General features: G+C 31.5%; 1 protein-coding gene across 1 annotated transcript in view; it reads right to left on the bottom strand.

Annotated features, from left to right (window-relative positions):
- The window catches only part of LOC107362973 (G protein-coupled receptor GRL101-like), a 48719-nt gene that overhangs the window by 9483 nt on the left and 13738 nt on the right, over positions 1-25498 (bottom strand). Inside the window, exons 10-16 of the mRNA XM_015930129.3 lie at positions 24530-24638; positions 23884-24033; positions 23203-23277; positions 23079-23150; positions 22927-22998; positions 22797-22868; positions 9293-9364 (exon numbers count right to left, since the gene is read on the bottom strand). Coding sequence (XP_015785615.2) covers positions 9293-9364; positions 22797-22868; positions 22927-22998; positions 23079-23150; positions 23203-23277; positions 23884-24033; positions 24530-24638 — 622 coding nt within the window. The remainder of the gene's footprint in view (positions 1-9292; positions 9365-22796; positions 22869-22926; positions 22999-23078; positions 23151-23202; positions 23278-23883; positions 24034-24529; positions 24639-25498) is intronic.

Here is a 25498-nt window from a genome sequence, read left to right as displayed (position 1 = left end):
CTTGAATTGAAATTGAAATTATCGATTCCATCATCATTTCGAAAGCAAAATCCTCACTTTTGTAAAAATGTTTATCAAGCATTTATCATTGATTACAAGAAAGTTACAAGATCGAATCCATTGATTTAAAAATTGAACATTTTCATCACTTTATAGAACAATTTGAGTTCGAAAAAATAAGCAAAATTTATTTCTAAATTCAATTCATTTGACAGAGAATTTTCTTCCTTATAAATTCTAGTCAGATTCAAACTCGAAATATGAGTTTTTAATGAATTTCTGTTTACAAACTTTTCCAACTTTTATCAACTTTTTGTACTTGTTGAACGGAGTTGTCAGATTTCGAGTTTAGAACTGATTCTGTTCTTAATTGGTTTCAATCTGTAGATTGAGTTGGAGTTAAAAGTTGTCATTTTAACTTGAATCTGAAAATTCCAGTTGAGTAAAATTGATTCTGGCCTCAATGTTGACCAATCTGTTTTTCCTTTGTTTTTCTTTGTTTATTTGCTATCCAATTGAATGGAATGGATGAAAATGGATTGACCCAAAATTGAAATAAACAATCCAAATGGATGTTTACAACAACATTTAAAGGTTAACAATGATCATGATGAACGATAAATGAATAAGTTTGAACCAGAAGAGGGAAAACATTGACCAAGTTTATCTGAATATTATAAATACGTTATAAACCTTAACCAGACAAAGGAGTCAATCTGTTTTCGTTAATATTACATTGTATTATGGTCATTATTTGCCATTAAACTTGTAAATAGTTGAGGGAATCAATAATGATGATAATAATATTGTTATCAAAGCAAGTTAAACAGTTGAACCTGAATGACCAGATAAATAGGAAGATGGTCAATGTTCGATGAAAGGTACAAGGGAATGTGTTTTTTGCGTTTACCAAAAAATGGTTTGTTATCATTAAGAGATGGAGAAGGAAGAAGAAAAGAGGAGAAGAAAAGTGGAACAAAATAACCAGAATCATTGTTCTTTTCATGAGAATCTCTTTTTTCCTTCCTTCACTTGGACTGTTTAACTTGTCCTTTTTTTATTCCAACTGTTTGTTTGTTTCCTTATTTGACCTTTTTCTTTGTCATTCTTACTGTTTACTGGATGATAATTTCTGATGATTCAGTGGAAAACAATAACAGGAACAACATCATGTCAAAGGGAAGGAATCAAATTCACAATTGGATGACTTAAACAATATATAATTGTAATGATAATGAGTGAACGTTTATTCAACCAGTTTACTTGGAATGCTTGAGGGAATGTCATTTGGTTGTAAATCAAACGATTTACTTGGAGTTTCTCATTCCCTGTTTAACTGGACAAGTTCAAGTTTATCAGTTGAAATTGTTTTGTAAATAAGCTTGAACTTTATTTTTAAGAGTATCGAGTTACTCTTGGGTTTATGGGAATGCTTCAAGTCGATTGAAAAGTCGAAACAATATCAATGATAATAATGATGCTTTTGATAAGCTATTGAGATTTATTGTCACTTTTTTGTGGAGTTTCATCGTTTATTGGAATCTAAAAAATTGAAAATTGTCAGGTAACAGTCGATATTAATGATGTTATTGGAAATTTGTCCCAAGTTTAACTTTCAATTTGATTGAGTAAACTGACATTTCAATTTTAAATAGCTTTTAATAACTCGATATTGCTTTGGGTTGAGAGTTGATTGTTGAACTACTTTCAAGCCATTTTAATCAATTCAACATTAACTTTGAATAATTTTATATCGATAAGTAAACTTGAATACATTAAGTATTTGCATTTTGAGATGTTTTTTACATTCGATCAACAGAATCGTATTTTTCATTGTAAACATTATCATGAGTAATTTGTGTTTATAGACTTGTCAACGGGTTTGTATCATTCAGGAAGAAATGACTTGAAATGTTAGATGAATGTGTCCAGAAGGACAATTATAAGATAAAAGTAAAGATCAATTAAATTACTAAATTAGGAGTGATTCTTTGGGTCCAGTTTTTGACATATCTCATGATATTGTTTCTAATCTGGAAAAGTTTCTAAACATGAGTTCTCCATTAAGAGACTGATTATTAGTTTAAACCACTTTAGTTGCTCTAGAAATGCAATAACTAAGGATAATAATGGAAGTTTAAATAGCTTTTAGTCCTTCTATTGGATTATGACACAACCTTTCTCAGTTTGAGATCGGTATCAAAGGGTCCTTTCCTGCTTGACCAATCCTTTAATCCTTTACGTTTCAATACACTTGAGGGGCTAATTCAGCTTCCAAATTTAATTAGTTTAACCAATTTTCAGGCTTGAATCAAACTTATTAGGTTTGATCACTTTGATGTTTTGTTTCAAATATTTCAAACATGGATAAATAATAGATAAACGTAATAGTAAGAATTTGATTTATGAGATGCTTTACTCACTCGATGTACTTTAGATTCGATTGGAAATGTGTTCGGAGCGACTGTAATGTTACCATGATAACTGAAAATGTTAATATCATTGAATAATCGATTCAAGATCATGGTTCCAACATTTGTAAAGAATAAAATTACTTAAATGTAACATTAAAATGTACAAAAATAGAAAAATCACCGAATTCGAATTATATTTAGTTCTCATTATTTTGCATCTTCATTATCTGACAATTTACTGTACAAATTTTATGAATTTCGAATTTGTGAACTTGGGTTTCAGAAAAAAGAACATCAGAGTAGGTTAATGACAACAAAGATACGCCAATCACACCTAAATTTATTGCATGCATCTCAATTGTATGCAAACATAGTTCTTGAGCAGATATCAGATAACTATGCAAATTCAATATCAGTTACCATTTTTCAGCTAACTCAATGTATTGAACGGTATGAAAAAACTGATAATTTGATAAGCAGGAATTATGAAACATTTAACAAACATCAAACAATCTGAAAAAATTTAAAAAATGACCTTGAAATGTCATTTAGAGGTCAAATGATGAAGTGACCTTGAATGAACTTGAGGTTTCGAAGAAATGACCCTTCAATTTGCAGAAACTCATAGTTCGAATGTCAGAAATATCGAAAATACTGGCGGAAGAGTTACAAGCAATATCATTAGATGCTCACTGAGCCAAACTTAGAAAAACGACATTTTGATGGTTTGAACAGGATGACTGAGAAAAGAATTCGGGCAAACCAAATAATTATCGAATATGATCGTTACGAGCGGACTCCAAGAACTCACTCGCAAATTTTGGAGTGGCTTGATACTCATAGAATCCTTGAAATGCCGCCAAACATTTAAGTGGAAACAAGAAGATTTCAGAATTACCATATATTCATTATATATGAGTTAACGACTTGAAAATTAGTTCTCAATTGACTTCTCAATCGCCACGCGAGAATTAGAAATATTTTGTTTTATCAGGTATCGTGCGCGTCAATTCTTATTTTGGATTCGATTTGTAAATGGCAACTAATTAAATAAAAGATCAAAATCTTAAAATAAATTGACTTGTTTAATTGTTTACCGCCAACTGTTGAGTAAGATCATATCATCATGGTGATTACCTAAATATTCCATATGTGCTACTATATACACATCAAACCTAGAATCAAGTCGCCAACTAGTAAAGCAGCCAAAGAAATTGGAAATTTAAAGAGAAGACAAGTTCTTTTGTCCAGATCAATATAAACACCAATGACCTACTAATGACATTTGAAGGTAAAATAACTGAATTATCTTTGATTTCCTTGAAAATCTTGAGAATCTCTGGGTCTTCAATTTTGGGAATTATACTGACCAAAGATCAAAATCTGACCTCTTGGTCAAAATTTATTAGTACAAACGAGTGTCAAGGATATATGGTGTCGAATATCTCAATGACAATTACTTGCGGACTCAACAAGATGTGCTTATAACTCAGGTGATTACCATTGGAATAGTTGTAACTCAATTTACATTCAAAGGATTAAAGTTCAGAAAAGTCAGAAAAGGGTCAGAAAAGTGAACATAAAAATGGCTTCACTGTTTCGAAGGTGTTACCAAAATAATATTTGCGTTTTTCTCGTTATGATCAAAGATCCGATGAAAATTTTCATTTATTTTAATCTATCTAGATTTACTCTAAAAGCAACTCCAAATAAACTGGATTAATATTGCTTTGAAAAGTGCCAAAATTTACATGTATTGACTTTATCTGACTTTAACCAAGAAAACTTTCCAATTCAACGTAAATTACTTAATCAGATTACCTGAAACCGGCAAATTACAATAAGTTTCGTATTGGAAAGGTAAATCAAATTTGCTTTTCAAATTTTGTTTACAAGATTGAACTATTCACACTTTTCACTTTCTAAATTCATATTTTGATGACTAAAATTTACATTATTTTTGTCGTTACTCAGAAATCAAAATTCACATGTTTTTGCACTAAAATAGCTCACAAAATTCCCGTAAGTATAGTGAACCTGGAACTTGTTTTAGCATGAAAGAATTCTAAGATTTTTTCCCTCATTATTAGCTTTCAATACAAAAAAAGAGATTCTTCCATTGCAAGTTGTGAATGAAACGGCAAATAAAATGTCAAAGATGCGAAATCAGCAGCGAAAGCAGCTCGAGGCACAAAACTAATGATGGCTGTAAATGAAGTTACAATTAGAGTGAAACAAGTAAATCAATAAAAAGGTTGAAAACACAATTCTTTACCTGCAATAAGATTATTGGTCATTGATGAACTCAATTGCTGCACAATAGTCAATCATTTAGTTGAATAAGTTAACTGTTATAATGAATGTTAATTTATTCAAATTAATAGTGAAAGTGCATCTGATTTGAAAAGAAAAGTGAAAAAATATGAATTTTCTTTTATTGCATTGCTATTTGAATTGGAAATTGTTTTCATTTTCATTTAAATAATCAACTTGTTTTGTTTCAAGATAATTGATTATGTTCTTGAAAATTGTTTCGCTATCGATTTTATCGAAATTCACTCCCAGTAGTTGATAACTTTTCCTTTGGTTTACAAGGATTGACAATGCAAATGTTATAAATGATGAAGTAAAAAGTGGAAAGAATTAGAATGAAAAACAAAAGCTGTTATTCAGAGTCTTTGATTCCATGCAAATTTTATTGAAAATGATGGAATGGATGAAAGAAGAAGTAGAAGAAAAAAACAAAATATAAATCAAATGTTTGAATAAAAAGTGCAAGATAAAAATGATATCCATTGCTGTATAAATATGTATGAATAAATGGTAATGATAAGAGTAAAAGGAACAGAGTTGAGTATCTTTTGTACATTTGGATATTATTATTATTATTGCTTGTGACACAATTTTATTGTTGTTATACGTATGTATTCAGATGTACTCAGCACAATGAGATATTCAAGTAGCGAAGAAAAGTAGATTGGAAATGGGTTTGGAAAGCGATTCCAAATCTTATTGAGTTATTTTAGGAAATCATTTCAATAACTTTATCTTGAAATGTTTTATTACACCAAATCAACAAGTGAGTCAGTTGTTTTAGAAGCGAAATGTTTTGTGCAAAAATCAAGGATACAATGGAAGCCATTTCAAAGGTTTACTGATCTTTCAAGTCAAATAAAGTTGAAATGATTTTCAAGTCAAAACTTTTTGAAAATGCATTTAGGCTCTTGTGCATTTCTTGCGATTTCAATCCCGAAACTTTTCGATTTTTTGGTAAACACAGTAAAATTGTTTATTCCTGCAAAGGTCAATAAATAACTTTAAGCATTGTATGGATCGTGTAATCATGGAAGTGCTTGTTGAAGATCAAAGTAAAGCATAGATAATACATCATAAAACACACAAATATTTATCTAAATGAGAGACGATAATCTGAGAAATAGGCTTGCAAGTGAATTTCAGTTCTGTCATGAATTCGGAAAAAATATTTTCTAGTTGAATAACAAGGTTGTAAAAGGACAGAATGGTGAATCTGTAAGGAAAAGTTTACAACTCTATTTGGCTTTAGTTGGTTAATGTGATCAACTTCGGAAAATTTTCTGAGAGTCAATTTCTTTTCTCAACAATAATGCAAAATAAATCCATGAGAAAAGTGTCTGATTATCAGTTTAATCGATGAAATGAATTCCTCCGGTTTGATAAATTGTACGAAAAGTGTGAATTTAATTGGCATTAACTTTTTGCTTGTTGTTTTGCTCATTTGCATTTGTTATTTTGTCTTTTGTTGTTTGGAGCCCAAAGCGACTTGATTAGCTTTCAACTAACCAAGTCCAAAGCGAGATTCCTAAATGTTGCAATGCACTGAAGGTATGATTCGTAAGATGGAAGTTCAGGATTATTCTGAATAGTTTTGGAAAAGCTTATGCTCATTGCTGTCGAATCTGACCTTTTTGTTATTCTGTGCTTCTGCACTAACCAAGCATCATTAAAGTTGGTCATTGTGCCTAAAAAAGTAACCATTTTCCGCTTCTAATGATTTCCTTGAGCCATTATGCAGCAATAATCTGTTATCTAAAAGCTGTTTCAGGGTTAAAAGTTTACAATTACAATTGACTTTCACAATTTAATCTTTTCAAATGGTTTTCTGTTTTGTTATAAAAATAAGTTTCTTCCCAAAATTAGTTTGCTCTCAGTTTTAAAGAAGGATTATCGTTTCATCAAAAGAAAAATTGAAATGAAAAAATTTTGATTTTCAACTAAACGGTAATTTGAGAAGAGGAAAACTTGTAACCAGGAAAATGGGCCAAACTTGATGTAAACAGAAAATGAGAAAATAATTTAATTTAAGATCTAATTTAATCAATGGGAAAGTATGGAAATGCATTTTCATAAATGAAATGTTGAGATTTCATGAATTTCATCCATTTAAGTGAAGGACAAGTTTTCATTGAAAGACGAGAGTTTCGAGCAATAAGAATCTTTCATAATGGTGAGTTGAACTTTTCTCAGAATGGTTAGAGTTGAGCAAATTTCTCACTTGGATTAACTCATCACTTATAATACACATTAATCCACTTAATTTATGTGATGCACTTCTAGATTAGGTTGAGATTGACCATCAAAGAAACGTTCAAACTCAACATCTTTTACAGAATAATATCGATCAAATACATTTACAATTTTCCCCATTCAGAGTGTTTCAGTTTTCGTCCAACTTAAGCTTTAAGCAGATCTAAGGTTGAATCTTCCACAGGCAAGGAGTTTTCATCATTTCTTATTGTTTCAAGATAAGGTTAAAGGACAAGGGAACTGGTCGCCCTTCAACTAACCTAATAGATCAACTTACAATTGCTATTCTCATCATTTGTTTCTAGTGAATTAAATCGAATTGGATTGAATATGATTTATAATGAGCTGAAATGGAAGGTTCGCTTGAGAAAGGCTCGAAAATTTGATGAATGAATACGAGTTGAAATGAATAGAATGGGAAAAATTGATAAATTATTCTGACATTGAATGGTAACAAGTTGATATGCAGATGAATTTGTCTTACAAATGGCAGAATGGATAATGTTGATGGAAGAAGAGAAAAGCTGACCGAAATTGACCAAGATTGTTATCAAATTAAGGTTACAGTAATGATATTCAAGCTTGCCTTACTGAGACTGAAACTCATGTCAATTATGCGTTATCATGAGCATGTCATTGAGTTAATGAAAAAGTCACCCTTTTACCATTTTGTTAATGCTACAAACAAGGTTACAAGATGAACACAAAAAGAGTTACAAGAAAAAGATTAACTTTTCTGAAGCTAACATGCATTTAAATTGCGGTGTTAATCAACATGAAAATGTTTCCATAATTTCTGTTGATTGGTGCTAATAATCTTACATTTGTTGGCACAACAAGTTCAATAAATTGAATATTAGCTAAATCACCTTTTTTAAGACAAACTAAGTTGAGAATAATGTTATTAATTAAAATCAAGTTAACCAAAATATCATTAAACTGTCTTCAAACTGTCTGAATCTTTGACAAGAGATAATCGCCCGAGTAAAGCTATGACTTTGTGACTTCGAAGCCTTGATCTCAAAGAAGACAAAAGCCAGACGAATGATGAAAGCCCATCAAACTTGTAACGCTTTTAGGAGCAAAGTCAATCACCAAATGCAATCCCTGAATGAGTGGAAATATAATAATAATATGATTAGCCATTTCGAAAAGACAATCAAGATGAGTATTGGAAGTTATTTGTAAAAAACATCGGACAGTTCGAAGATGCAGTTCCTCCAACTGCTTTAGGCAATTGATATCGCTTTCTCATTTTGTTATCAAAATAATATACTAATGGATGTTCATAGAAATGATCAGATTTTTTCATCAAAACACTGCAATTGACATTAAAGTCTATTGTCCAGTTGAAAGGCAAGACAAAAGGCATTCAGCAGCAAATCATCCTTTGTATCAATATGTATTCTCGCGATTCGAGTAAAAAATGCTGCAAATGAAAAGACTTTCATTATCTAACATAACATTTGGAACTCAATATCAAAACTCTGATGATTTTAGAGCCAAAGTTTCTGATAAAATTCTGTTGAATTTGAATGTTTAGTCAAAATTGAATTTCCAAGCCTATTCTTGTTTTATCTCTTTGAAATACTTTTTATTGGAAATTAAATGAACTACTAAATGGTCAAAAATTTTGCTAAAAATAAATTTCAACTTTAACATTCTAATAGTTGATAGAATTTTCCGATTTCAATTATTCTATTCATTAAAAATTCATACTCGGTGGAAAATGAGTTTCATTGAATTGAATGCTTTCTTCATTTAGTCATTTAATTGAAACATTTCATTAGTTGAATAAATTGCTTTTATTGATCAATGTCATCCATCAATTGATCTATCAGTTTAATGAAACTTTTCACTGTAACTTGATTCAATTTTTGTTTTATATCAAAATTTTCAATGAATTTCACTGACAACAAACAAAATGATTCAATAATGATGATGATAAATCAGTCTATTAAAATGATTGTCAGCTAGACGATCATGAAATATTTTCATCATTGAAGCGATTCAATATTCATGAATCATCTGATGAGCGTGAAAAGTGTTGAAAAAAGAGGTTAAACTTGTTATACAACTCAATAAGCATCTTGAGTAAGTGTTATTTGATAAGTTTCAAGTTGCGAAAAGGTAAAGATTAATAATTTATCAGGCAACAGGGAAGGAAAAGAAGGAGTGAAAATGAAGAAGAAAAAGAGTTTCAAAGTTTCAACTTGCAAGAAGAAACATTGATCAAGATAAATCAGGATAATGATGATAATTAAAGTTGAACCAGAAATGAGGAAAGAAAACAAAAAATCGCTTTAACTTACAATTTTTTAAGATTGGTTAAACCAGTGAACACTTGGGTTCCCATTTCACTGAACTTGTTTCCAGTCAAATCTCTGAAGATCAATGAGTTGCCAGAAATTATGATAATGGCGATGGAAATGATGAAAAGGGTAAAGATGATTACAGGATGGAAGGTGGAAAAGGATGAAAGAAAACATGTTACTTTAACTGATTATATAAACATCATGTAATATGAAATCAATCTGGTTGATTGAGAAATAATTAGACACTTTAAAGGCTAATCAATGCTTAAACTTTTCAGACTCATTTAACGCTCAACTCAACTGTCTTTTCACAGTTCGTCAACTGTTCATAATTTCATTGAGAAAACATTCCAGTCTTTTGTTCATGATAATGTTTCCATGTAAAGAATATGTAAATTTAGACTTTTTATTGTCATTTTTCCCAAATAAAAATGTAAATCTTTTCAGTCCAAGTTGTTGTTTATTTAAATTTTGATGTAAAGCAAATGGTCAGTTTACAAGGTTGAGGAATCGAAAAGAAATTCTGATAGAAGTTTGAGAAAATCGTTCTTAAGGCTGAAATGAACTTTGAAATGTTATCGAATTTGGTAGAATCTTCTTTGAGATGAAAATTTTTCGAATGAAAAGGTTCGGTTGAAAAGAGTAAACATTGATGTACTCAATGAATACTCAGAAGGGTAAACAGTCACCATGTTATGAAACATCATTTAGAAAAATATTGATATTCAATGGTCGATACTCTAATGAGCCTTCTAACTTTCCAAAGATTCAGGTCAAAATGTCCATCATTCTTTAATAACCACTACTTGTAATGGATAATGATGGTGAAATTCATTTTTTCAGATTTCATGTTCAGAGTTATTTCCATTCAACAATACATTCAACTTATGCTTTTCAAATACTTCAAATCCATTTATGCTTTCAAATGTTTTCATTACTCGCAAGTTTCGTAATAATTTGGAAGACTTGGGAAGCTACTTCAGACTATCCATTGAAATATCATATTTTGTTATAATAATAAACTCATCAAGTCAGGAATCGTCAGATGGTTTGGATTATTAAGTAACAGTCCAGTTGTACGGACACATGGAGGAGTGCTGATACAACAAACAGTTTGATTGAACCACAGAATACGTTTTTCATAACAATCTTATTTGTTGTACTTTGGTCTTTGTATTTGCTTACCAATATTAAATGCTTAGTTGACAAACATATTGACCAGCAATCAGCCACATTAGTACACTCCTCAAGTATGAGGACATCAGAAATACAATCTTATGCAACATTGAATATGCCGATCAACCTCATTAATTACCTCTTATTATTTAATGGTTTAATTCTTATTACTTATTAATTTGTTAGAATCAGTTAAGGGAAGTTAACTTAAGTTCATTAATTACCCATAAATATCTGTCTGATGCAAATGTCATTAAATGTAACTCAGTACTTCGCTTTCTAAGAGACTGGGACTACAATATAATTGATTCAGTTCGATGTTTTACTGCGCAAATTGATAGTCTGAAGATGTTTGAATTAAAATTCAAAATCCATTTTTATGACTACGAAATTAATTTTGGATCCATTTGGATACAATATTGCTAAATTGTAGACTACAAAGCAAACAGTTTAAGAAATGAAAGTCTAAATCAATACATTCAGTCCTAGAAGTCATTTGTTCGCAAGTGCTAAACTCTTTAAACTCGTGCATAAATCGACATTAGTTACAACTGTAAGAAAAGGCTGGAAATGTTACTTGTTTGCTTCAAGTGCTTCTAACAGAACATTTGAAATAAATATTATTGAATGACAAAATTCAATTGATACAATCTGTTACATATCTAGTCTAGACTGAATCAAGTTCAATACTGTAAACTAGAACCAATAAGTAACATCAACATCTTTATACTGTAAAATGAATAAAACAAGGATTGATATGAAGAGCTGTACTTACAAGTTAAAGGCTAAATAACTCTGTTAATTGTTAATGTGATGAGAAGTCATAATGCATCAAAAAGTCTGGTTTTAACAACTGACACAAGATACTAACATCAATAAATCGCTAAATAGATGAAGAACCTTATTCAATTTAAGCTCAATTAAAGTGATCACAAAAAGGGTGAAAAGTAGACGATCATAGTTACCATTAAAGAAGTAAATAACATTTATTGAAATAATGAGACAAAATATTTGAAAAAGGAAAGGAAATTGAGGGAAAATCGAGCGATCAATTGCAAGTGCAGAGACAATTCAAGTAAGATTCCTTATTTTCATCTCATCTGTTTTGATTTGATCTGTGTTGCACTGATCCAATATGTTCAATTTAAATAATGAACGAATCTAAATAAATATTGACTGATAATTGTAAGAAAATTGAGTGAACTGCATTTCGAAAGTTGCAATGTCCTTGCTCTACCTGTTCGATATCACAATCCTTGATTTGAATGGAAGATGACGATTAAGAAAGTTATGATTTAAATTGAGTCTAAAAATGGAAACAGAAAAAGAGTTAAAAATAAACTCGAACCTGGAAGATTCAACCAAGCACGAAGTGAAGAAGCAATTGAAGTAATGATTTATTTGCAACCAGAACAAGGAATTAAATGTTACATTTGCATTAATCGAATGCATAAAATGTAAACAACCTCTGAATTAAATAAATTACTCAGTCGAGCAAAATTGATTCAATTGAGAGTAGTAAGTAAGAAGGGCAGAGTCAAATGGGCGGAGCCAAATATTGTCAACTCTTCGCGCTGAGAGAAGTAAAACTAGTCTCAGGTAAAAAAAGGGGTGGAGGTTCAGGAGTGAGCTCGAAGGGGCTCCCGTCTAGAAGTGACCGTGAAGGGTCATTTTATAACGGCAATAAACGTGAAAACTTTTAGTTAGATTATATTGCTATCTGCACCTGTCCTCGTCTAGGGGCAATAAAGTCAAAACTTATAATCAAGCGTTGTTTTTTCTTCCTTTTCAATTATTTTACCAGCGAAGAAGTTGTAAAGTACATAATACAATAAACAGTTCTCAAAATTTCATAACATTTACCATGCACCTTGCTCTTTTTGCGCTCACTCTCATTGTTCAAAATTTTACTTTAAAAGCAATTCACTTTTTTTGAAGAGTATCAGTATACTTTTGACTTTCTTACCTTAACTTCTAAACTTCTAGTTTTTTCTTTCTTGTGTCAATCCCTTCAACCTGTGTTTCTTGCTCATCATCTTTTCTTTAGTTTTCATTTCTTGTTTTTGTTCTTTCCATCGTGAAGTTTTCATTCGAGTTCCATCTTTGAATTATATTTGTGATTTTTATTTTACTGTTTGTGTTTTCATCTATTGATTCAACATTTCAATATCAACAAAATGTCTCGACGTTATATGTACCCGTCAAACTATTGTGAACTTGTTCTTGATGCTTCAATGTGTAATCGTGAAGATGATGATATTTGTATGTCTGTTGATATTCCAGAGGAAATAATAATGGATGATGCTGAAGCCGATGCCTTGTGTCTTGATGTTTCCTTAGGTGAAATAAGTGATAACCATGTAGTGGAAACTTGTTCTCAATCAGTTTCATGTGAGTCAATGGATATTGCTAGTGATACTGCAGACAATGCTGAAATTATCATCATCGATACAGTTTCATCACTGATTGATGCTGTTGAAAATGAATTTGAATGTGATACCGATATGACTTCTAACATCGTCCAGAACCAAGAGCAGGAATTATCCAATGAATCAAACCATGATGATGATGACTGTTCAAACCAATCGGACTTTCTTCAAATCGGTCAAGGTACGGAAGAAAATCCAATAATCAACTTCACTGTGAAGGATGAAGGTCAGTGGCAACAAAATGATAATTTTCATACTCTTACTAAAGTTGTCCGTGCAGATATTGTAAATAATACAAATCGTTCAGTAGATTTACTAGAAATATCATCAGCAATCAATGATGCTTACGAGCGTTTTGTTCAACAAATGATATCTGAAGCAAACCCTAATGATATAATCAGTCTAACTTTCAATAACCCTCGTGATGATAGACAACTTTTCATGAATTTCAAAACCAAAAATTTCGACAAAAGTGAATTTCTTGCCCGTGCTGAGAAGCTAGCTCAATCAAGTGGTAGCTTTTTAGATGGAGGTGAACTCGAAATAACAATTCAAATCCTTAAATCTTTATCTGGAACAGCCAAACGTATTTCCAAATTACTCGAACCAGCTGAAAGAGCGAAACGTCAAGTATCAGTAGTAGTGATAAAAAATGAAGATATATATTGTGGTTACTATGCTATCGCATTAGGTAAATTTTATGCTGATAAGACTTCAGAACAAGAAAGCCAATGGATATCTTTAAGAAGAAGAATAACAAAACTTAAAGCATTAGCAGCAAAGCTCTTTATGGATCTGAAAATCGATGCACTTGATGCAATGGACATGAATAAAATTGTAAAAATTCAGAACGCTTTGCCAGGATATCAAATCGTTATTGTAGACTCAAAAACGAGGCTCAAAATATTTGCTGGTCCAACAGCTAACAAAAGGATATTTTTAGAGTATACTGACAATCATTTCAACCTCATCACCAAAATCAATGGTTACATGCAGTGTAATAATTTTTGTGTTCATTGTTGGGTTAAACTACGAGATGACAAACATATCTGTAAAGATGCTTGTCAAATGTGCTCTGTGTTTCCAGCTTGTTCTGTTACTGAATCAGTGTTATGTGATAAATGCAACCGGACATTTAACAACAATATCTGCTTTGAAAACCATATTAAACGTGAAATCTGTGAATCTCGAATCAAGTGTAAAAATTGCTGGATAACCTACAAACGTAAGGATGGACATCGATGTGATTATTACAAGTGTGAAGGCTGCAAGCTTCTTTATACAACCACCCCACACTACTGCTTTATACGTCCCCACTCTATCTCGAAACTAAAAGAAGAGGATGAAAACCTGGTATTCTACGTTTTTTATGACATTGAGTCAATGCAACTTCCAGCATCATCCAATAGTCTACTACACGTTCCAAATCTTCTGATCTCCTATACAATCTGCAGTAAATGTTTCAATTTATCATCATTGATAAAATCACCGGATAATTGTGAAAATTGCGGTATTTTACGCAGAGTGTACAAAGGAGAAGAATGCGTCAAATTATTTTGTGATTATCTTTATCGTGAAGCTGCACCCAAAGCACGGTCTCTCAATGCAAATGTAACTGTCATTGCTCACAATCAAAGAGGATATGATGGACATTTTATAATTCAAGACTTCTATCAGAGACAATTTGCATCCGTTCCTGGTATAATCATGCAAGGTTCTAAACTGACATTCATTAAAATGGAAAATATTCGTTTCATCGACTCTCTTTGCTTATTCATGCAGCCTTTGAGTTCTTTATGCAAATCTTTTAATGTGACCGAAACTAAAAAAGGATTCTTCCCTCATCTATTCAATTTACCTGAAAATCAAAATTACATTGGTAAAGTTCCAGATTTATCGAATTATGATCCTGATAATATGAAACCAAACATGAAAAGTGAATTGATAGCTTGGCATAATGATCTGGTTAATACCGGTTATGAATATAACTTTTCCAAGGAACTAATCGATTATTGTGACTCAGACGTGAAAATTTTGATGTTATCTGTGATGAAATTCATCAGAGGTTTTCTGAAATTACTGATATCAATCCGCTTACAAGAAAATTCACTTTAGCTTCAGTTGCACTTGAAGTCTATCGTGCTAGACTCTTAGCTCCATCAACACTTGCCATCACACCCAATGCTGGATACTGTTCAAGAAAACAATCGTTAACCGCTTCATGCTGGCTTGATTATCAACAGCATATTATTGGTAATTCTTATGAAATTAAGAGAGAATTTCGAATTGGTCCATATTATGCAGACGGTTTTATACCAGAAACAAAACATGTATTTGAATTCTATGGCTGTTTCTTTCACGGTTGTCCCGAGTGCTATACGGATAGAAGTATGATAAGTTCAGCTCAAGATGGATCTTTGAGTGTTGGTCAGATTTACGAAAATCTATTAGAAAAAAGAAGATACTACAATCATCGAGGGTTTAAAATAACTGAGATTTGGGAGCATGAATTCAATCAGCTTAAAAATCAACACATCTACATTAAGCAACGTATTTCACATAGATATACAATCAAAGAGGCAGGTCATATAGATATTCGTGAAAGTTTTTTCGGAGGTCGAACAAATAACATCAAATTCTACCATGTATGTGCGTCAAATGAAAGGATCAGGTATCTAGACTTCACATCTCTTTATCCATACGTATTAAAAAAGAATGCGTTTCCTGCTGGTCATCCAAAATTATTAGAAGAAGATTTCGATGAAGATGATATTAGTGAATATTTTGGATTCATTAAATGCAAAGTTCTTCCTCCTGCTCGACTAAATATCCCCATCTTACCTTATCGTGCTCATAAGAAACTTCTATTCCCGTTATGTAGAACATGTGTATCCGAGAACATCCAGACGTATTGCAAACATAATGATTCCGAGCGTATGATAATAAATACTTGGACTTCAGAAGAGTTGAAAACAGCAGTTAGATTTGGTTACCGCATTATTAAGATTTACCAAGTACTTCAATTTGAGCGAAATGCTGATTTATTTTCTGAGTATATTAAAATGTGGCTTAAAATAAAACAAGAGTCGTCTGGTTGGCCTGCCTGGTGTGAAACAGATGTTCAAAAAGCTACTTATATTACAGATTACGCAGAGCACGAAGGGATTAAACTTAATCCTTCAGACATTCAAAGCAATCCTGGTAAACGAAGTATAGCTAAACTAATGTTGAACAGTTTATGGGGTAAATTCGCCCAGAACTCAAATTTAACAAAAACATCCATTATGCGTGATTATGCAGATCTTTGGACCCTAATGAACGACGTAACACAAGAAATTCTAGGGGTCAATCAAGTGACTGATTCAGTTATTATTGCTCAACATAGATATTCAGAAGAACATACTGATAAAGCCCCACAGTCTAAAACAAACATTGCTGTCGCAAGTTTTGTAACAGCTTATGCACGTTTAGAACTATTCAATTTACTACAAAAAATAGAACAACAAAGGTCTGGGAGAGTATTATACTTTGATACCGATTCCGTCGTATTCATAGAAAGAGATGATGATGGGAAAATAGAATGTGGTGATTATCTTGGTGAACTCACTGATGAAATCGGTCTTAACAAAAAGTGTGACAAGTTTGTTGCATTAGGTCCGAAAAATTATGCTTATGAGGTTGTAAGTGATAACAATGAACGAAAAGCTATTATAAAAGTTAAAGGAATTAAGTTAAGTGCTAAGGCTTTAGATCTAATAACAATTGAAAAACTATGTGAAATGGCATCAGACTACACCGAAGGTCGTAAAACAATTTTAAAAGTGCACCAAACTAATATCATATCCGATAAATTTTCCCACAAAGTTTTCACAAAGAATTTTCTTAAAACTTACAGAGCCATGTCAAACAAACGATGGATAATTGGCAATGATACACGTCCATTTGGGTATAAGCCGGATTTAGCTGATCGATCATAAATTTCTTCAACTTTTTGTAACTTTTTAGCACTCTTTTTGTAAACTTTTTGTAACTTTTATTACTCTTTTTGTAAACTTTTTGTAACTTTTATTACTCTTTTTGTAAACTTTTTGTAACTTTTATTACACTTTGCTGCAAACTTTTTGTAACTTTTATTACTCTTTTTGTGCACTTTTTGTAACTTTTATTACTCTTTTTGTAAACTTTTTGTAACTTTAATACACTTTGCTGCAAACTTTTTGTAACTTTTATTACTCTTTTTGTAAACTTTTTGTAACTTTTATTACACTTTTCTGCAAACCTTTGTAACTTTTATTACTCTTTTTGCAAACTTTTTGTAACTTTTATTACTCTTTTTGTAAACTTTTTGTAACTTTTATTACACTTTTCTGCAAACCTTTGTAACTTTTATTACTCTTTTTGTAAACTTTTTGTAACTTTTATTACACTTTGCTGCAAACTTTTTGTAACTTTTATTACTCTTTTTGTGCACTTTTTGTAACTTTTATTACTCTTTTTGTAAACTTTTTGTAACTTTAATACACTTTGCTGCAAACTTTTTGTAACTTTTATTACTCTTTTTGTAAACTTTTTGTAACTTTTATTACACTTTTCTGCAAACCTTTGTAACTTTTATTACTCTTTTTGCAAACTTTTTGTAACTTTTATTATACTACTAGTAAACATTTTGTCTTATTACACATTTTTTGGTTTAATTGTGTCGGTATTTTCCTCTGATCGTAAGTTTGCTGCCATCTGGTATAATGCCAATACAGAGGGCGCTATACCTATTCCTTTGATCCGTTCCTGTTCACCTCAGATTCGTATAAAATGAGGACCAAAATTGACAGAAAGTCATTCTCTCACAAGCTCTTCAGCAGTCAACTTCTAAGTTTTCTTCTACTTGTTTTGTTTTACTCCAAAACTTTCGTAACATGTCTTCAAATAGTGTTTCAGTCAATGCAGCGTCGGAAGTCGAAAAATCAACTCCAATTGTGATCAACAGTGCTCCGTCCGAATCTAAAAGTGAAAATGTTGAAGCGTTTTTCAAAATATTTGATTCAACGAAATCAAATGCATGCTTCAGTCTTTTTGATTAACATCCCTTCAAACATGAAGGCTCATGGCAGTTCTCTCCTATGCAGTTCATCGAAACTTTACGCGGTGCACAAGATTATGAAAAGATAATTTACGGGAAACTAGTGGCTATGATAAAATCAAAATTCAGTGCCAGTAAGTATCTCCAGCGACAACTTCTGATGACGGGAAGTAAGACCATTGTTTATTGTTCTGAAGCATTGGACTTTGGTATTGGTTGTGCATCCGACACAGTTGAAACTGAAAATCCTGGTATCTGGAAAGGTCGTAATCTTTACGGGTTAGCTTTGATGACTGTCCGCAATGATTTCCGAGAAAACTGGAAAAAGGAGAATCTTGTTGAAGACACTGAAGCTGGTCCAAATCGTAAAAAGCTGAAGGTTATGGAGAAAAAATGATTTTTCTTAGGCAACTGATTGATTTAATTTTCAGCCATATTTAATCAATTTTTAACTTACTTATTCTATGTATCAGCTGATTCCTCAATAACCATTCATGATTTTTGCTTATTAAACAAATTTGATGATTAAAATTGCCTTTCGTATAAAACTCATTTCGTAAAAAGGTTATATAAATATACAGAATCTAGATAGATCATTTGAGATATCAATATGATCGAATCCTACAGCTTCAAACATCCCTTCACATGTATGGTAGCGGGACCTACATCGAGCGGAAAAACAGTTCTAGTTGAATCTATTATTGATAAACATAAACTACTTATTCCAAAGTTGAAATCACAACCCCGAATTGTTTGGTGTTATGGACAGTGGCAGAGTCGATACGCGAAAAATAAGAACATTGAATATCACGAAGGATTGGTTGATGAACCGCAAAATTATGATCTAATAATAATTGATGATTTAATGAATGAGCTAGGAGAAGACAATCGTTTACTTAACCTATTTACAAAGGGGAGCCATCATAGTTTTCATCCTCTTCTTTTAGTTTCGAGATAGAGTGGGGACGTATAAAGCAGTAGTGTGGGGTGGTTGTATAAAGAAGCTTGCAGCCTTCACACTTGTAATAATCACATCGATGTCCATCCTTACGTTTGTAGGTTATCCAGCAATTTTTACACTTGATTCGAGATTCACAGATTTCACGTTTAATATGGTTTTCAAAGCAGATATTGTTGTTAAATGTCCGGTTGCATTTGTCACATAACACTGATTCAGTAACAGAACAAGCTGGAAACACAGAGCACATTTGACAAGCATCTTTACAGATATGTTTGTCATCTCGTAGTTTAACCCAACAATGAACACAAAAATTATTACACTGCATGTAACCATTGATTTTGGTGATGAGGTTGAAATGATTGTCAGTATACTCTAAAAATATCCTTTTGTTAGCTGTTGGACCAGCAAATATTTTGAGCCTCGTTTTTGAGTCTACAATAACGATTTGATATCCTGGCAAAGCGTTCTGAATTTTTACAATTTTATTCATGTCCATTGCATCAAGTGCATCGATTTTCAGATCCATAAAGAGCTTTGCTGCTAATGCTTTAAGTTTTGTTATTCTTCTTCTTAAAGATATCCATTGGCTTTCTTGTTCTGAAGTCTTATCAGCATAAAATTTACCTAATGCGATAGCATAGTAACCACAATATATATCTTCATTTTTTATCACTACTACTGATACTTGACGTTTCGCTCTTTCAGCTGGTTCGAGTAATTTGGAAATACGTTTGGCTGTTCCAGATAAAGATTTAAGGATTTGAATTGTTATTTCGAGTTCACCTCCATCTAAAAAGCTACCACTTGATTGAGCTAGCTTCTCAGCACGGGCAAGAAATTCACTTTTGTCGAAATTTTTGGTTTTGAAATTCATGAAAAGTTGTCTATCATCACGAGGGTTATTGAAAGTTAGACTGATTATATCATTAGGGTTTGCTTCAGATATCATTTGTTGAACAAAACGCTCGTAAGCATCATTGATTGCTGATGATATTTCTAGTAAATCTACTGAACGATTTGTATTATTTACAATATCTGCACGGACAACTTTAGTAAGAGTATGAAAATTATCATTTTGTTGCCACTGACCTTCATCCTTCACAGTGAAGTTGATTATTGGATTTTCTTCCGTACCTTGACCGATTTGAAGAAAGTCCGATTGGTTTGAACAGTCATCATCATCATGGTTTGATTCATTGGATAATTCCTGCTCTTGGTTCTGGACGATGTTAGAAGTCATATCGGTATCACATTCAAATTCATTTTCAACAGCATCAATCAGTGATGAAACTGTATCGATGATGATAATTTCAGCATTGTCTGCAGTATCACTAGCAATATCCATTGACTCACATGAAACTGATTGAGAACAAGTTTCCACTACATGGTTATCACTTATTTCACCTAAGGAAACATCAAGACACAAGGCATCGGCTTCAGCATCATCCATTATTATTTCCTCTGGAATATCAACAGACATACAAATATCATCATCTTCACGATTACACATTGAAGCATCAAGAACAAGTTCACAATAGTTTGACGGGTACATATAACGTCGAGACATTTTGTTGATATTGAAATGTTGAATCAATAGATGAAAACACAAACAGTAAAATAAAAATCACAAATATAATTCAAAGATGGAACTCGAATGAAAACTTCACGATGGAAAGAACAAAAACAAGAAATGAAAACTAAAGAAAAGATGATGAGCAAGAAACACAGGTTGAAGGGATTGACACAAGAAAGAAAAAACTAGAAGTTTAGAAGTTAAGGTAAGAAAGTCAAAAGTATACTGATACTCTTCAAAAAAAGTGAATTGCTTTTAAAGTAAAATTTTGAACAATGAGAGTGAGCGCAAAAAGAGCAAGGTGCATGGTAAATGTTATGAAATTTTGAGAACTGTTTATTGTATTATGTACTTTACAACTTCTTCGCTGGTAAAATAATTGAAAAGGAAGAAAAAACAACGCTTGATTATAAGTTTTGACTTTATTGCCCCTAGACGAGGACAGGTGCAGATAGCAATATATTTTAACTAAAGTTTTTACGTTTTATTACTCGTCATAAAATGACCCTTCACGGTCACTTCTAGACGGGAGCCCCTTCGAGCTCACTCCTGAACCTCCACCCCTTTTTTTACCTGAGACTAGTTTTACTTCTCTCAGCGCGAAGAGTTGACAATATTTGGCTCCGCCCATTTGACTCTGCCCTTCTTACTTACTACTATTGAGATTCAATTTAAAAACTCAAATTAATGTAAAGTTAGAGAGTCATAATTGCAAGATCAGTTAACAAATAGTTAATTCATTTCTGTCCATTTCAGTTGAGTTTCGAGAAAATATCTGTTGACAAAAATGTCTCAATATTGTCATCAATCACATTGGTCAGTCTCACAATTCAGATTTCCTCAATAAGATTCCGTTCTTTCCTTTCCATGTCTGCAATTTGAATGAGCAATTCACGCTTTTCTCATCAAAATTCAGCAGAAAAATTGTTTCATGTTAAATGTTATTTGTAAACTTTCAATGTTATCGATTGAAACTATTCTGGAGAGAAATAACAAATGAGATTGAAAACGAAATTTGAAAAGTTCGACAAAAGATACTTTTCACTTTTCACTTTAATATTTTTGATTATCGTTTAGTCTCACCATGAACATGATAAAGATTTCATTTGATTTCGTTTCTTTTCCTTCCTTCTCAATAAACTATTATTGAATGACAATCAATTGTATCATCCACAAGCTGAGCTCATTTTTTTGCCAAAATTCATTTTCTGATAGAAAAAGGAAAAGTGCTCAAAATTGAACTTGAATTTCGTCAAATGTTATCATTTTGTCTACTTTGACAAACTTCAGATCAATAAGAATGGACAAAAGAAATGTATTCAATTGAAGAAAGCAATCAGATTATTCAACCGCAATCATGATTGTTGTGGTTAACAATAAGAATGCAATTTGAAAGACAATCATGAGAATCAAGATGAAGATCAAATATGTTTAACGAAATTCAATCATTGGCATGATTTGGATGAGAAAATGTTAGAATCTGAAAAAGTGAAAAATGAATCTGAAAGGTCAAAGAGTAAAGCCTGAAGCGATTGTAATCAAATAAAGTAAACATCGGTAAAGGTTTGTTTCATGGAAAAGTATTTCATTGAAGTTCCATTGATTCAAAGACTGTTAATGGAATGATTTTGAAGAAAAATCTTGAACCTTCGAACCTTTTCGATTGCAAAATTATCGTTACATAAAGACTAATAGAAGAAATAATTTCTCATTTCAAATTCTCGTCATTCTTTACGTTTCTAATTGACTCGACTTTTCATTTTCAAGCCTTTATCAATGCTTCAGTTACATCAGTTTCAATTCAATTTCAACATTTTGTTTACAATTTTGCTCGTTCTGAGAACAATATTCGAGTAAAAAAAGTTTGAAATATTTCTCATTGATTCTGAAAAGATCTTGATAAAGATAATTGAAGAAACTCCATTTTGTAAACAGTTGAACATGTAATATTTATGAAAGCATTTGATTGTTAATTTGCTCAGAATGTCCAAATTCGAGTTTTACAATATTCGTTACGATTTGTTCGCAACGTTAATAACTTTTACTGTAACAATTATCATGGGAATGCTGTTTCATTACAGATTTACATTCAACTGTAAATATTTGCTCAAAGGCGACATTTCATGGTTCAATATTAAAATGTTTAAATTCAACATTCAATTAATATTCAAAACACAAAACAATGAGTGTCAATGAAAACATTATCATGATACTTTGAATGCAAAGTAAACTCGAAGACAAATTGGAAAGTTTGTAATAAAATGATTCTTTAAACTTCGACTTACAATGAAGTTAATTTAATCAAACCAGTAAAGGATCCTTCTTCGAGGTAGAACAATTGATTGTTTGATAAATCGCTGAAAAAAGGAAAACATAATCAATAAGAATTTGAAGAATTGAATGGTTGAAACTCACAGAGTAACCAGAGAACGCATTCCATTAAATGTATTGCGCTTTATTATCGTCAATTGTTGATTGGCCAAATCTCTGGAAATGAAGAAGATCGAGTTAGAACAGGGAATGACTGGGAGTGAATGTTATTTACTCTGATTAACTGTTGTACTTACAGGGATTTGATTCCTGAAAGTCCTTTGAATGCATAAGAAGCAATCATTTTGATTCCATTGCCATCTAAAAAACTAAATTGTTGTTAATTGTGAGTGAATTTTTCAAGCCTTTTGTTTTACTTACATTGTTCTTAGACTTATCAATCCGGCGAATATATTTTCATTTGTAAGTTCAGTGATTTGATTGTCACTCAGAACTCTGTAAATAGTAAAATTGAGGTTAGTATTTTTCGTTTACTAGATTAACCCGAGTCTACCTGAGTGAATAGTTTATTGTTTAATTGAACTGATTAGAGTGATTTCACTTGCTTTGTAAGTTCAACTCGATGAATATTCAAAAAGTGTGAGAATCAATTGCTCTTCGCAAATCATGATTTACCTTGAATAAAGATTAAAATACAATTGAATTGAGTTGAGTTATAATTCATCTTCTAATCAATTAGAATCTAATTTTTTCTCTCATTTCATTCCATTTTCATTTTCTCTCTCAGATCAGCTTAACCAGCTGAATAAAGATATTAAATGAATTAGGTTCACCCTAAAAGACTGAAGAGTTAATCGATCATAAGTAACAATTTCATGGTAAAATCGTTTAATTCAATTGATTTAAACATGAAACAAGTTTTGCCCTAAAAATTTTTTCTATTTAAATTCAGTTCAATTGTTCCACAACAGAAACCTTTAACAATCAAAACTGATTCACTCAAGTTCAATGTTTTAATTTTCGAAATGGAATAAAATTATTTCAGAAAATTCCATTTCATTATCGAGTTTTAATAAGAAATTAAGTTTCTTGTCAACTTACAAAACTTTGAGAAGATTAAGGCTTTGAAAAACTCCAGATTCCAGTCTTTGGATCGAACAGTTGCTCAGGTCAATGTAGACCATTTTGGTGTCGAGTTTGGCGAATGTTGATTGGGTTAAATTGGACCCTAAATTGTTTCCTCTCATGATGCTGAGAAAAGAAAAGTTTCGACATTAATAACTGTTGATAAATGTCTTCGTCTTTTGCTACATTTAAACCAATTTACAAGTTAAATTTGGTTAAAATTAAACTTTAGTAGCCTAGAAGGAATTTGGAAAGAAGGTGAAAACAAAGCACCGAAGAAGGAAAAGGAAGGAAAATATTGTTGAGAAGTTGTTCAGTTCTGATTGATTGAGCTCATTAGAGTTACTTTAGTCTTTATTTACCTTTCCTCTTGCTCATCATCTTTAACTTGACTTATTTTCTCGGCAAACAAAACTTACTTCCAGTGATATTTACTGTCACAATTGTTATCAATGTTTATCCTTTTCCCTTTCAAAACAATCCTCCAAACACGAATAAGTCATTCCCTGTTAACATTTATCATTCGCTTTCATGCAATTGTTAAATTTTAACTCACATAACCACCAGAACCGAACAAAAAGTGAACCCAATTTTAATCAACTTAGGTCAACATTAAACTTACATTCTCGAGATTCCCGTTTCAATATCGTCTGGAATATAATTGATGCCAAAATTGGTGCAATTTATGACGATATCAATGCAAGGACATAAAGTTGACGAACAAACGAAAGCTGAAAAGAAACGAAAATTGATTCAATGTTGACTGTTTAACATAATTAAGTCTCAGATTGAAATATGAATATATTTGTCTTTTGAATCTTTTCCAAAACGCAATTGCTTTTCATTTTAAAAGCAGTTTTTGTTTTCCAAATGAATTAGTCAAAAGTGAATCTTTCATCTCAAGAAGTAGTTTAATCATCATTAATAAATGTAAAACATTATTCATTTAAATTTGCAGTAAATCTCGTTGTAAATCATTTTGGAAGCAAGAAGAAAAGACTAAACCAAAATGGGAAGATAATGGTCAGAGAAAAGGCCAAGCTTCTGAAAAGAGTTTCATGTTCATTGTCATTCATTAGTTGAAATGGACTTTACAAGTTTAAATAGCATAACGATAAACACAAAGCCATGGGATTCAACGAGTAACTTTACATGTTTTTCAATTGAAAGATTAAGCAACATCAAATTGTAATTAGTGGGAAAAACGAGAAAAAAAGGTTCAATTGTTGCATTAAATTTATAAATTATGCTTTAAATGAAACCATAAAATTAACTAAAACTAGGATTGTTCATCAATCTATTCAAAAGCACAAACAACTCAAACATTAATTTGTATGAAAAGTATAAATAAACTGAAAACATTTCAATTGTCATAACAAGTCTAGAATCAAGTCTTTAACTTTCATTGGGAAGTCGATAGTTTAGTTTCAATTAGCAAAGTCAATGTTTTAAAAGAGCTTCAGATTGCATGAATTTTTTGAATTGCAATTAGTTGATTGTTGTCTAAAGGATCTTTCACTTTCTTCAAAATAGCTCGAGTTAATTTATTGCAAAATATAACGAAAAGAGAATGAAATTTTGCTGAAAGAAG

This window comes from Tetranychus urticae, chromosome 3, assembly GCF_039701765.1.
Source record: "Tetranychus urticae isolate SD_2017Ah chromosome 3, NJAU_TeUrti_SD_1.0, whole genome shotgun sequence".
NCBI classification, from domain to species: Eukaryota; Metazoa; Arthropoda; class Arachnida; order Trombidiformes; family Tetranychidae; genus Tetranychus; species Tetranychus urticae.
This window is presented reverse-complemented; position numbering and strand designations above follow the sequence as displayed.